Here is a 13,531-nt window from a genome sequence, read left to right on the forward strand (position 1 = left end):
TACTCTATGTATATATATATATATATATATATATATATATATATATATGGCTTACTGTGGGAATCTCATTTGAATGATTCCTATCTATATTGGAATATTCCTTTATCGTAAGGCATAATGACCTATATGGCTTACCAGTTTTACCATCCCGTGGCAGATGCTCTTAGTTCATGTACTAATATGTTATTTCAGAAAGTTAAGAAACTATAATTATCAATGGGACAAAATTGATGTACTGTTTTTAAAATTTTCTCTATCTTAAACTGAAGAAAGCTAACCGAAATCCGAGTCGATGGGACCAAATAACCAAAAATGGACATCATAAAGAAATCAGTTCAGGGCCCAAGCACTAACAGAGTTGCTAAATTAAGCACCAGCATGGCAACTGGTATAGCACTCTTGCCGTTACAATCATATACACCATATATAGAAGCCAGGAAATTACATGTATGCTAGCATAATGGTACTAAACGGGGACAAGTGTGAATCCCAATGGCAGTAGGAAGCATCCTAGAAGCAGCTCAATCTGGTGTTATCATGAGCAAAAATCCAAGCACTCTAACTATAAGTACCTCATACAAAACTAGCTTGGATTTCAGTCCTTCCTTTAGAACTACTTCAACTTGATCGACAAGAAAGGGGGGATGGCTATTCTGCTGATGATTTGCGAGGGGCTGAGTGGCTTTGTTTCGACGATTTGGGATCTACAAGAGATGCGTTATGCTGCCATTTTTGATGATGTTACCTTTCTTGCACTCACAGTTGTCATGGCTGCATTATCCTGCATCATTGCTACCAGGAGATCATGAATGTTGCAAATTCTATTGTACTTGGTTTGTTCTAAGGTTGGCTCCTTTTGTGTATATGATATATATAGTACCTTCCTATGCTGTTTACATTAATATTCAAGGATCAATAGAATTATAAAAATGGCATATTGACATGGATCATTCTCAGAACAAAAATTGTGCCTTCAAAATCTTAGACCATTTATTTTCTTCTTATTATTATTGACATAATGACATTATATATTGTAGTGCATCAAGTATCAATCTGAACTTGAACAATTGACTGTGGTTCATCTTTTGTAACCTTAAAGCTTAGAGTAGCTGAGGAACTGGCGAAATTGTCTTCAGCTGTAACCTCATAATCTCCATGAAACAAAGAAACATCTATATATCCTTGATCATCAGTTGCTAGTTCCAGAGACCCAGTTTTCCACTCCGCAATCAGCTTGTCCACAACATCTCCTGATGGAGTGTTGTTGAAATTCTTATCTACAAGAGTGGTTTCATTAAAACCAGCTGTGATTGGACCTACGAACATGATGATACCTTGGACCGCAGGATGCGAATAAGCCTCCCTTAGTACCTCTTCCAAATACTGGGCCTGCACACAAACACAAAGTGTTACCAGCAATGTCTGCAGAAGCGGATTCAGCGCTAACATAAAGTTTTGTGGTAGCCATTGGACTAGTTGTGAAATGGTCTAATCGATAATTAACCTTATAGCCCTCATTTTCATGTCCAGAATAGGTTTATTTTTCTACGTCTAATTATTGTCTAACATGGTATCAGAGTCCTAGTTGCACGGTTCCTGCAACCGAGCCGAAGCTTAACCTATATACATGCTAGATTCTCTATCTCTAGTAGTTTAACTTCTCAAGTAGTGATTATCAGGTTGCTTTACATATTGTAGTATTGCTTGCAACAATTTATTGGAAATACCTGATTTGGTCCTATTCCCACACTCACTTCTGTAAGCCATATTGGATATCCAGTTGCACCTAAAAAGTCTAAAACAGATCTCATGTAAGCAAGATTTGGCTGACCAGAACCAAAGTGACCTTGCAAACCTATTCCTGCTGTCAGATTAGGATTTCCGGGATATGACAAGATTTCTTCAAGTTTCTTCTTGTAGTTGGCTGGACTTGATGCCTCGTCGCTACTATATTCCATGGTATTATACTCATTCATGAACATCATTGTGCCAGGATCAAGCTGCTGAGCTGTGTAGTAGAAGGCTGCAGAAGCGTTTTCGCCGAGTTTATCCTCAAAGAATCTGAAGTGAAGATTCTCATTCATTACATCCCAAGCAATTAGTTGTCCTTTGTATCTAGCAACCACTGAATTGATTCTCTTTGCTGATGCTGTTCCTAGTTCCTCAGGGGAAAGTGTACTGTTAACCCAGCGAGGCTGCATTTTTGGATTGTCCCAGAAGACATTGTGACCTCTAATAGAAATGCCATTCTCTTTGGCAAATTTCACCATGCCATCTGCAATAGTATAGTTTTCTTGGCCTTGTTTAATCTCAGTGCTGTACCACTTCATCTCATTGGTGAAAGTGGTGTATCTGAATCTTGATGCAAACCAATTCTGGTACTCGGTGCTTGTGAGGATGTTATGGTTCATGCCACATCCGAATGGGAAGTCCGACCTGGTCTGCTTGATTAACACTTCAGCACCAGTAAGAGGAGCTTTATTTGCCCGAGTTACCTGCAACCTCACCTTACTCTTTCGTTGCTGCAGGATATTAATCGGTTAAGGACTTTATAAATGACACAACATGAATTTCCTCCCTATATGTGTGATTACTGATATGCATAACAAGGATCTAGATTTTACCTCAATAATGCTTTTGTCTTGGTGGGATTTCCATTCCTCCTTGGTGAATGGTTGTAATGAGACATTGTCGACCCATATTTCCACTGATGTATTTTTGCTCTACATAGGAGATGCATGTAAAAGAATTCATTTAGTCCAAAAACTGACCTTAAAAAGGATGAGGAACTGATCAAGGATTTTTAAGCATGGATTTATCTAAGCAAGCAAGAATGGAGATATTCAGACATCTTATTTCACAATTTCCAAAAAAGGAGAAAATCCAAACTTCTTATTTTACTTTACCTCAAAATGAATCTCAACCAAACTTGTGAAATTTGCTACTATGCCACCTTTTAGCAGACTCCAGCAACCATGCTCAGCTATCATATCGCCACCACGTATGTTTTTGCCGGTGGGGAACTTAAAAACAACAGCTACAACCTCACTTCCTTCACTGACTTGGACAGAAGCTGAAATTTTCGAAGTTTTCTCAATAAAAACCTTGTAACAAATTAATACAGTAATCAAATAGACACTAACTTATATACATGTACATTGATGGCTCTGAAATTGTTTACCTGAAAAAGTATAGATTTTTCCTTGGTCAACTTGAACCTTCTGAGAGAAACTGTCTGATGCATTTTTTCTACTGTGTGCTACAAGGAACCTGTTTCCATCCTTTGATATTCTTTCTTCAATATTACCTTGTCCAAATGCTTTCCATCCTTCCATGTTGTGGTTAAAATCTGGGTTCATTATAATCCCTCCTCCATATAAAGCTTCTTGAGGCTCTTTCAAGCACTGTTCGACCAAAATGATAAAATTAACAATGTTTCACAAAGTTTATGAATATTCGCAATACTCTCGAGTACATAACAAATTAACAACTTCATATCCTGATATTTAATGATTAAAGTATGAGTTGGTTCTTGCCTTGGTTGTAGTAGTGTAGTTGTAGGCTGAAGCACAGGTGCCCTGCCCTGTAACAGAAAAGATATTCAGCAAGATTATATTGCAGAAGGCACTAGTCCAACTCATAACTATGTTTCAGAATCAAAACATAACAGTAAGATAATCCCAAAGCTTAATGATCAGTTTTCTTCCCACGATTAAAAAACATTGAACCACACAGATTGAGAGAGAACGAACCAAAGTACAGCAAAATGCAGGCAAGCAATAGACTGGTGCAAACATCTTTGTACATCTTGATCATTCAGTTTTCGAAGAATCTGCAATATTTCGAAAAGCTACATATGCATGCTGTGTTGGGTTTCTCTGCATTAACTAGTGGAAGACGCAAAATATGGTTTTCTCAAAGCAACTATATATATATAGTAATTCATGAATGCATTGCCTTGCACAGTTGGGTAAATGCATCTAGTATTTGGTCAAGATGGTATACATTACTATGCAAGGCTTATATTTTCCAGTGAAGGGAGTTTATATGTGTTTCCAACAATTTTAGGTAGTAAATAACTAAATATATAAACCAATGATAATGAGGTTTGTCATCAGAGTCAAAATCCAGTATATTGAACGGAAGGTAGTCCAGAATGTGTATCCATAATTATTATTGACAATTTGACATGTCTGTTTTTACCTCTGGTTTAGTTTCAACGAAAAAGACAACATATGTTTCTTCACGCTCCTCTCTTAACATTTTGTTTTTGATTGCAAAGTTAACTTACATGACTTGTGTTTTATAACGTGAATCCAAATAAAGACAATTAATCCTGCATAAAATGTTAGATAGTAGATCACTGTTTTAAGTGCAGGGTTTCATGCAGGTGTCCCGTGAATCTTTTCACCTGTGTTGCATTATAATGTTTATTATAAGAATCATCAACCATATAATATATGCAAACCCCATACTCGATTCTATGCAAATCGATCCCATGTTCAATGTGATGCTTTGCTAATTTATCAGAGTACCAAATTATAGAAAAGCGAGTGCAGAGTCTAAGCTTGCATGATACATTGCCCATATAACCTAGATATACTGTATTTAGTTTTTGAATATAAACCGACAATAGTATTCACCGGGTTAGTTACCGACTAAGTGCACACTATTATTCATATCGAACTTAAAATTTGGAATGTAAATATAAGAACAATGTAGATTAATATATACCCTTCTTATCAAACTAGGTTTGGGCATGTGGGAAGTTCTAGAATCTCCTTCACACAGTGGACTGACTGTACGTGCACTCAAATTCATACAGTAGCTAGTCTCATATGTGGCCGGAACAAAGCTAAGTGATCCACTAGGTCAGAAATCTCCCGTGAGATTTTAGGCCAATTTAAGCCATGCATTACATCTTCTCCGGACACCGTTCTTCCCTACCATCATTTTAAAGCATTTTTGTTTATACGTATCTTCATTTCGTAATGGGATCAAGATAAGGTATGTACATAAGTGCAATACCTCAACTGAGAGTCAATTCTCAAAGTGGCCTCTACACTAGTTTTCCTTATGCACAAGAAAGTGACCTCTGCACGCAAGTATATGTGTGTGATCGATGGCAATACGTTTGGGATAGCGCACGCTTGCATCGATCAACTCAGTTGTGAAGCACTCACATAGGTATCACATTTGTACCAATATGTCAATACCTTCACCACTTTAGATCACATTGGTGCCAATTTGTCAATACCTTCACCACTTAATCAAGGGATTATATGAAGTAAAGTGTTTATGGACACATGTTGAGAAACGTATTTAATTAAATGTAGCTGAAATATAATGGTAAAACCGAAAAATTAAAATTTGTATTTCGATTGTATTAATTTTATAAATTTTTGAGATTGTGTATTACACACGAGATAGGCGGAAAAATAAAAGTTTGAGGCGAAAATTGCTATTTCTCATTGAGTTTCTCAAGCAAAGAGTTTGAGCTGCAATGGTTCATGCGACTCAGAGTTTGGTGCAACATTGAATCTGTGAACCAGAGAGGAATTTGTGACCGAGGGGTGAGTGATGGTAACTTCATAATCCCCATGGAAGAGGGAGGCCTCAAAGAAACCATTAGCGTCTGTTGCGGCAGAAGTCGACTCGAAAGACCGCAAACCCCATTCATGTAGTAACTTGTCCACAACATTACCAGTGGCCAAGTTCTTGAAATTGTTATCGGTTAAGCACATTCTGTAACATCCTTGAGGTTGCCATGCAGACCAAATCACAATTCCTTGAACTTGTGGGTGAGAATGTAACTCCCTTAGAATCTGCTCCAAGTACAATGCCTGCCCAGATAGTTCAACACAGAGTTTAGGGTTTAGAGTTTGCAAAAACAGTACTGTATGTTACTCTATTATTTTTACCTGATTAGGGCCACTTTGCACGTCCAATTCTGTAATCCAAATGGGCACCTTTGCAGTGGCAAGATAATCAATAGAAGCTCTTATGTAAGGAATGTTTGGAGTAACAAAATGTGACTCGAGTCCGATCCCAAACCGACCTTTGTAATTATCCAAAACCCTTTGAATCCCTCTGAGTCTGTTAATGTAGGCTTTCGGCGAGGCTTTCCAATCTCTGCTATCCTCAATGGTATTGTACTCATTCAAGAACAAAGGAGTTGCTCCATCAGCTTTAAGAGCCCAGTTATACATAATGCCTGAAGCTAACGGACCCATCCTACTTTCAAAGAAATTAAAATGCAAGTTTTCGTTGACAACATCCCAGGCAATGAGTTGGCCCTTGTATCTCTTCACAATATTACGTGCTCTCCAATATGCGTCTGTGGCAAGTCGTTTCGTAGGGAGTGATTTGAGCCAGCCTTGTTGATGCTGTGGATCATCCCAGAAAACATTGTGACCTCTTACTGCAATGTTGTGCTGCTTTGCAAACCGAAGCATGGCATCAGGAACCGAGTAGTCCTGATGTCCTTCGGAAGTTTCTGTGCTATACCATTTCATTTCGTTTTCAAATGTTGTCAGTCTGAATCTTGATGTGAACCAATTTTGGTAGGCAGTGTTGGAGAGAATGAGTTTGTCCATAGCACAGCCAAACGGGAAACTTCCTCCCTTTTGTTCGATAGAGATTGTAGCATTTGGTAGAGGGTTTCCTTGCGCATCAACTGCTTGGATTTTCACCTTGCTCTTACGAATCTACACAAGGAGTTTGTTCATTTTTACTATGTATCAATCTCGAAATCGATATTGTCACAGTATAGAGTGCAGAAAGATAATTGCTAATTAAGTCCGAATTATGACATTTACGTATTATAGAACACACTTGCCTTTTCAATGCTTTGATCTTGATGAGACTTCCACTTCTCCTGGGTGAAAGGTTGTAAAGAGATACTATCAACCCAAATTTCGGACATTGTGTTTTCGCTCTGGAGTGTTCGACAAATTAAGGAACTCATAAGTACCATTTTAAACTAAATATCATACAAGTAAGTATATCGTTACGAGTTGTGATGATCAATCATCAAAATATGTAACAACCTCAAAATAGAGCTCGGCAGGGCCTGAGGCATTCACGGTTAGGCCACCCTTGAGCATGGTCCAACAATTAGATTCTGCAATAGTTACGCCAGCATGAACGAATCCAGTAGGTGTGTTAAAAACAGCAGTTACCGGAACATCACTACCATTGCTCACTTGAACCCAAGCTGCACATATGCATCAACAAAAGTTAGATATAGACTATATAGCGCGTAATTAGATATGTATTATATATCTAGAGCGTAAAATTTGCAGAACTTATGTACCAGAAAATGTGTAAAGCTTGTCAATTTCCAAGTGAACGTTCTGAAAAATACTGTCATGCGGTTGATTTCTGCTATGAGCCACTATGAAACTATTGTTTTCGGATTTCCGATGTTCCATTGTTGCATTGCCGAAAGTCGACCACCCTTTCAAGCCTTCATTTAATTCCGGGTTTACAATGATCCCTCCACCATACTGTGGTTTCAGAGGGTTGGCCAAACACTGTAGAAATTACGGGGAAACATGCATTTTAGGGTTAGCCAAATTAACTCATTAAAACGCAAATCGCAGCATTGGGGTAAAACTTGCCTCAGTACTGGCTGTGTAATCATAGGATAACCCATTTACTTCCAACGTCCCTGCAGCCAAAGTATTATTTGTTACACTAGCTAGTACTACATTAAAAGTGATGAAGTAATACACTTGTTACTAATATCATATATATTTGCATTGTTACACTCGTTAGCGATATCAATCAGGTGCAGTACACATAAATTTGTGATTTCTCATCTACAATCAAACAATCTAACATATCGATCATATCTCTGACGATTGCTATACAAAAAAACTAGCAAAACCAAGTAAAGCAAACCTGCAACCAAAACAGGGCATAGCAGGAGAAGAATGATGTTCCCTGCGTGAATCTTCATTTATTAAGAACCAAATGGAAAGAGATCGAGAGTGATCGAGGTTCAGTATTGAAGAAAAACAAACTAATTGATCGATGAAGCAATCTATGGGACACATTGTATTTATATATGTAGAGCAGAAGATGGAATTCAATTTTGATATCAATGCAAGATCGTAACTAAAGGTAAAAAATATATAAATCGAAGATTTAGCGGTTGACAAAAGTCAAATTTGGTTATCTCGGAAGTAAATTGTATTTGATTCTTCTCTGATATTAATTACTTTGAATTTATTTTGGAATCTTAAGTAAATTTACAAATAATTATATGGGAAGTCATATTTTAATTTTTATGAACCATCAATTTCTTGTTCAAAGTCAAATTAAAGTGCTTGATGTATGTATGTGTGTGTCTATATATATATAAGGGTCCTTCCAATAAGGGATCTCTATTTTTGTACATTTTTAGGGATAAGTCATTTGACGAACTCTTCGATCACAAAATCAAATCTACACCGTTTAGTTCGATTTATTTTTAATGATCTTAAACAGTCCATGTTTGATATAAAGTATTAAACTTTTGATTTTAATCTCAGTCATCCTCTTTACCAAAAAAAAAAAATTCTCAATCATCCAAGCTTATTAATAAGAACCACGTACAAGAGAAAATGTGAGAGTAATTTGTTAACGAAGAGAGAAAGCTCGTTTGTTAATAAATGTCTGAGACTTGTGAATGTTAAGCTCGAACTTGAGTGGAATTCCACTCAAGCAAATGTCTTGCTATCATTTATTGATTAAGGGTTTAGATACATCATAATCATGCGTAGTTGTTAATTTCATATACATGCATCATAGTGTGTTGGTGTTGAGATATCAATCCCACATCGAGAATATAAGACTTTGCTTTTAGGTTTATAAGAATTTAGGCTACTCCATCCATTGTTAATTGGTTTTGGATATGAACCCAGACTACTTTATCAGTTGTCTTTTTTTTTCAACATTAATCCCTATGTATTTACAGACACCAAAACACACGTAGAAACATATATAATCCATCAAACAGAAAGTTGAAGGGACCTAGTAGTTGATGCCAAATTCAATGTGTGAACCCTGGAGAAATCCATCGTTGAAGACTGACTAATCATCATGTCATAATCTCCATGGGGAAGGGAGGCCTCGAAGAAACCATTGACGTCTGCTATGAAAGAAGACGAGCTCCTATAACCCCATTCCTGCAATAACTTGTCCACAACGTCACCAGTCGGCAAGTTGTTGAAGTTTTCATCTGTCAAACACATTCTGTAACATCCTTGGTGTCCCCGTCCAGCCCACATAATGATTCCTTGAATACGAGGGTGAGAGTGCAACTCTCTAAGAAGTTGCTCCAAGTAATATGGCTGCGCCCATGTAAACAAATTTCATCCGTGACATTCTGATGTGAATTAGAATTCTAGTTGAGACAACAAACCGGAGCATTCCACAACATATATGGTTTCTCTACGCACATCAAGCAACATATATAGTTTGATTCAAAGGTAGACTAACGGCATGTAGTCGTCGTAGACTAATTTGAGACTACTCTACATTTGAATCTAACTAATCTACGCCTTTATATCGAAGTAAGTCTACTTGTATATGTATATTGATATAGTATAAAACTTTACTTCATAGAAAGATGAGTTTTTAAAAATATTACATCTTCAAGTTATAATATTTGATTATTGGCCTTGATGTGTGAAGATAGTTCATTATTTGAAAGTGGTTCGGGTGTCGTTGTGACTTCGATTGTGAGCTATTCTAACACACTTCAAAATCTCCTATGTTCATTACTAAAAACCCACGCAAATTTTGCTACTTCTTCAAGAAGTGATCTATTTTACACTGTTTTTCTACACTTTCAAACTCATGCTTAATTTCTAAGTAACTATTTATGAATCTTCATGCCTAAGCATGGAAATTGAGGGTCGCAATTTTTTAAAATAAGAGTTTGAAAACCACTTCCATGATTTTCAATTTTTCATACGTCAAATCTTATAAAAAAAATAAAAAATGTAACTCTAGTACCTGATCGAGATGGCTTGCTACGTCCAATTCCGTGATCCAAATGGGCACATTTGCAGCCCCAAGGGTATCGATAGATGCTCTTATGTAAGGAAGGTTTGGAGTACTACTACTGAAATGAGATTCAAGTCCAATCCCAAACCCTCCTCCACTGTTGCCTGGAAAGCTTTGAATCTCTCTGAGCTTCCGAAGGTACATAGCTGGCGTCGATGCTCCATCTCTGCTCTCCTCAATGGTATTAAAATCATTCAGAAACAAGGGGGTTTCTCCATCAGCTTTAATAGCCCAGTTATAAAAAATTGCTGAAGCATTTGGACCCATCTTACTTTCAAAGAAATTCCAATGTAAATTTTCGTTAACTACATCCCACGCAATGAGCTTGCTCTTGTATCTTTGCATAATAGAATTCAGCCTCTTGTAAGTTGCGTTAACAAGTTGATGCGTATCGAGTGATTTGACCCAACCGAGTTGGTATTGCGAATCATCCCAGAACACATTGTGGCCTCTAACTGCAATGTTGTTTTGTTGTGCAAACTGAAGCATGGCATCAGCCACCGAGTAGTCCTCACGTCCCTGGATACTCTCTGTGCTGTACCATTTCATTTCGTCCCCAAATGTTGTTACTGTGAACCTTGACGTGAACCACTTCTGGTGAATAGGGTTGTTGAGGATGAGCGAGGTAATGGCACAACCAAAAGGGAAACTTGGAACGTTTTGTTGGATGGAGACTGTTGCATTTGGCAGAGGCTCTCCTTTTGCATCAACTGCTTGGATGCGCACTCGGCTCTTACGATTCTGCAACGCAAATGAATGAGCTTTTAAGAATACAGTATTGTGACTATTGTCACATAATTTGTGATCTAAGATATATCTCTAACTTAATTACCTTGGCAATGCTTTGATCTTGGTGAGACTTCCATTGCTTTTCGGTGAAGGGTTGCAACGAAATGCTGTCAACCCAGATCTCAACGGAGGTGTTATTGCTCTTGGTGTCCGACAAAGGGGATCATAACTAGCTAATCAGTACATGCATTAATATGATCGATCAAAGTATTTTATTGTTACATTCGTAAATGATAAATAACAAGTACCTCGAAATAGAGCTCGGCAGTGCCAGAGGCCTCAACAGTTAGACCGCCCTTGAGCATGGACCAACAATTCGATTCTGCAATAATCTCACCAGCACGTTTGAATCCAGAAGCTGTCTTGAAGATAGCTGCTACTGGAACGTCACTACCAGTATTAATTTGTATCCAAGCTGCATGCATCAACACAAAATTAGACCTATAATATATGTATATATATACTTGTATATACGTACATTCAGTTATTTATTGATTGTACAAAAGGAAATTAGATACCAGAAAATGTGTAGAGCTTGTCACTTTGCAAGTAAACCTTCTGAGACATACTGTCATGAGGTTGCATTCTACTATGAGCCACAAGGAATTTCTTGCCTTGTGATTCTGTGTGTTGTAGTTCTGCATTGCCAAAAGTAGACCATCCTTTCAACCCATCATTTACTTCCGGGTTTGTAATGATCCCTCCACCATATTGGGGTTTCAGAGGATTGGCCAAACACTATAGAAAGGAAAAAAAAATAGATATGTTTGTAAATTTAAGAAAATTATACAATTGCAGGAAATTTGCAGTATAATGAACTTAATTACCTCGATACATGCCGAGTAATCATATGGTAAAGCTTTTACATCAGACCCTGCAAAATGATGATCATCAGTTAAAGGAATTTAAATAAACACATGTAGAGATGAAAGTCCCAAAGTGAAAACGAAAGCGAGCCTGTAACAGCAAAAGATTAATTATGAAACAAACAAAACAAACCTGCAAAAATAAAAGTGCATAACAGCAGCAGACTATATTTCCCGTCAATCTTCATAATGTAGTTATTGACAAGAAGAAGAGCTAGCTAGGGACACAAGTTTTAGAGAATGAAGTGGATGGTATTTATAAAGCGAGACATATATGAGAATTGCTAGCTACATCATCAATGCGAGAGAAACCCTTTAGAACTCTCGGTGTTAAACAAGTAATCCTCCAGATTTGGTAGACAAGTGCTTCAAGAATACGTCTTTAATTTGTTTAGAATTATCTGCAAAGAGTGATCAGTAATTCCTTCTTCATCACCGTACCGTACCCGCACTACCTCATCGGAGGAACAAATTAAGAAGTATTTTTATGCACAAACGTCGATAGAAAGGGAGCTGCAAGAACCATTGTAAACCGGCCTAAACCGTAGCCTAAACACTATACCCTAAAAATTTTGGTTTGGTGATTTCCTTTAAACTTCTAAACATAGATACGTACTTTCAAGGGAAAAACTTCGAGGCTTTTTACCGTTTAGCGAAGTATATATACGTCTCTCTGCGAGTCCTTTCATCATACTGCTGCATTAAAGAGCTTTTTATTTTATTTCTTTTTAGTAGAAAACTAGTTCATTTTTTTTGAATATGCCATAGGCTACCGAGAAATATTCATCAAAGTTTTCGAGTTTGAAAGTGTGATATTGATAAGGTAGTTTGTGATTCACATCTAAAACCAATCGGCAATGGGTGAAGTGGCTCAAACCCTTATAAACCACAAACAATGTCTCATTTTCCTGATGTGGGATTTATATATATCTCAACAGATAGATATTAATCATATAATACCTGCATTAATTGTTAAGCATAAAAAATTCAATTAGCAAGGGAACAAACTCTAACAGATCAAAATTAATTTGAACACCAAATTAAAATTAAACTTGGGATGGGATTCTGTCAAAAAAAAAAAACTTAGGGATGCATATATATCCAATTTTTTTGGTGTGGGTTATTAAGGTACGCCATCTAAATCTTCGACTAGTCAAGCATTAAGATGTGCAAAACCCATACTCCATGTAATGCTTTTGCCTGTATACCAATTACCAAACAAGGATATGCCTTAAGTATGTGAATGTCTTGCAAGAAAATTTATGCCCATATAGAGTCCAAGAAACTGTTGTAGCAGTTAAAGTCGGCCACGGAAAATTTCAATCATATAGCAAGACATATGGTATAATCCAACTATGCACATGCTTCTTTCTGAATATCAGTTATTACTTAAGAGTCACATTTCAAAGATGCTGAACAAAGGCGTTTCTTTTAAGCTTCAATTGCCTTCCTGCAAAATGATCATCAGTGTACAGATCGAATTTCAATGAACACATGGAGATGAAAGTCCGAATAAAAGAGAGAACGATAATAGCTAGCTAAGGTTTGAAGTAATTGATGAAGTAACAGCAAAAGATTAAGGGTTGTGAAATCTACACACCCCAAATTGAAATTCACACACATTTTTTCTTTTTTTGGTAACTTAAATTGGATTTCACATCCCAAGATTAATTATGAAACAAACAAAAACAAACTTCCAAACTTGCAAAAATAGTGAAGAACAGCAGCATTTGCTCATGAAGAACCATCTCGGCTACTTCAGGCCTTCCCAGAAGCCGAGTACAGATAGGCATACAAAGCGTAACTTGACCAACATGCGT

General features: G+C 37.1%; 3 protein-coding genes across 3 annotated transcripts; all 3 read right to left on the reverse strand.

Annotated features, from left to right (window-relative positions):
• Positions 1-1,041: 1,041 nt before the first annotated feature.
• LOC101309796 (endo-1,4-beta-xylanase A-like) lies at positions 1,042-3,797 on the reverse strand. The gene is made up of 7 exons (XM_004292070.1): positions 3,761-3,797; positions 3,537-3,583; positions 3,182-3,404; positions 2,907-3,073; positions 2,625-2,723; positions 1,728-2,522; positions 1,042-1,389 (listed from the first exon to the last, which is right to left on the reverse strand). Exons 1-7 carry the CDS (start codon positions 3,795-3,797, stop codon positions 1,042-1,044), a joined length of 1,716 nt encoding a protein of 571 aa, XP_004292118.1.
• A 1,683-nt stretch (positions 3,798-5,480) lies between these two features.
• Positions 5,481-7,963, reverse strand: LOC101310087 (exoglucanase XynX-like). Its single transcript, XM_004292071.1, has 7 exons — positions 7,906-7,963; positions 7,623-7,708; positions 7,316-7,535; positions 7,050-7,216; positions 6,839-6,937; positions 5,922-6,707; positions 5,481-5,843 (listed from the first exon to the last, which is right to left on the reverse strand). The coding sequence occupies exons 1-7, from the start codon at positions 7,961-7,963 to the stop codon at positions 5,481-5,483; spliced, it is 1,779 nt and encodes a 592-aa protein (XP_004292119.1).
• A 1,033-nt stretch (positions 7,964-8,996) lies between these two features.
• LOC101310377 (endo-1,4-beta-xylanase A-like) lies at positions 8,997-11,899 on the reverse strand. The gene is made up of 7 exons (XM_004292072.1): positions 11,845-11,899; positions 11,673-11,719; positions 11,364-11,583; positions 11,094-11,260; positions 10,889-10,987; positions 10,006-10,797; positions 8,997-9,338 (listed from the first exon to the last, which is right to left on the reverse strand). Exons 1-7 carry the CDS (start codon positions 11,897-11,899, stop codon positions 8,997-8,999), a joined length of 1,722 nt encoding a protein of 573 aa, XP_004292120.1.
• Between the last annotated feature and the right edge of the window lie 1,632 nt (positions 11,900-13,531).

The sequence above is a fragment of the Fragaria vesca genome, linkage group LG2 (genome assembly GCF_000184155.1).
Source record: "Fragaria vesca subsp. vesca linkage group LG2, FraVesHawaii_1.0, whole genome shotgun sequence".
NCBI classification, from domain to species: domain Eukaryota; kingdom Viridiplantae; phylum Streptophyta; class Magnoliopsida; order Rosales; family Rosaceae; genus Fragaria; species Fragaria vesca.

Bases quoted from the DNA above. Each gene is read 5' to 3' on its own strand.
- LOC101310087 (XM_004292071.1), bottom strand. From the start codon at position 7,963: ATGAAGATTCACGCAGGGAACATCATTCTTCTCCTGCTATGCCCTGTT. The intron at 7,709-7,905 runs GTTTGCTTTACT...CTTTTAATGTAG, and splicing joins ATGCCCTGTTTTGGTTGCAG to TACTAGCTAGTGTAACAAAT. The intron at 7,536-7,622 runs GCAAGTTTTACC...TAATTTCTACAG, and splicing joins ATTACACAGCCAGTACTGAG to TGTTTGGCCAACCCTCTGAA.
- LOC101309796 (XM_004292070.1), bottom strand. From the start codon at position 3,797: ATGTTTGCACCAGTCTATTGCTTGCCTGCATTTTGCT. The intron at 3,074-3,181 runs GTAAACAATTTC...CGAAAATTTCAG, and splicing joins AAAAATCTATACTTTTTCAG to CTTCTGTCCAAGTCAGTGAA. The intron at 2,724-2,906 runs GTAAAGTAAAAT...TCTCCTATGTAG, and splicing joins TGGTTGAGATTCATTTTGAG to AGCAAAAATACATCAGTGGA.
- LOC101310377 (XM_004292072.1), bottom strand. From the start codon at position 11,899: ATGAAGATTGACGGGAAATATAGTCTGCTGCTGTTATGCACTTTTATT. The intron at 11,261-11,363 runs GTATCTAATTTC...TGATGCATGCAG, and splicing joins CAAGCTCTACACATTTTCTG to CTTGGATACAAATTAATACT. The intron at 9,339-10,005 runs GTACTAGAGTTA...ACATGGGCGCAG, and splicing joins TAGCAAGCCATCTCGATCAG to CCATATTACTTGGAGCAACT.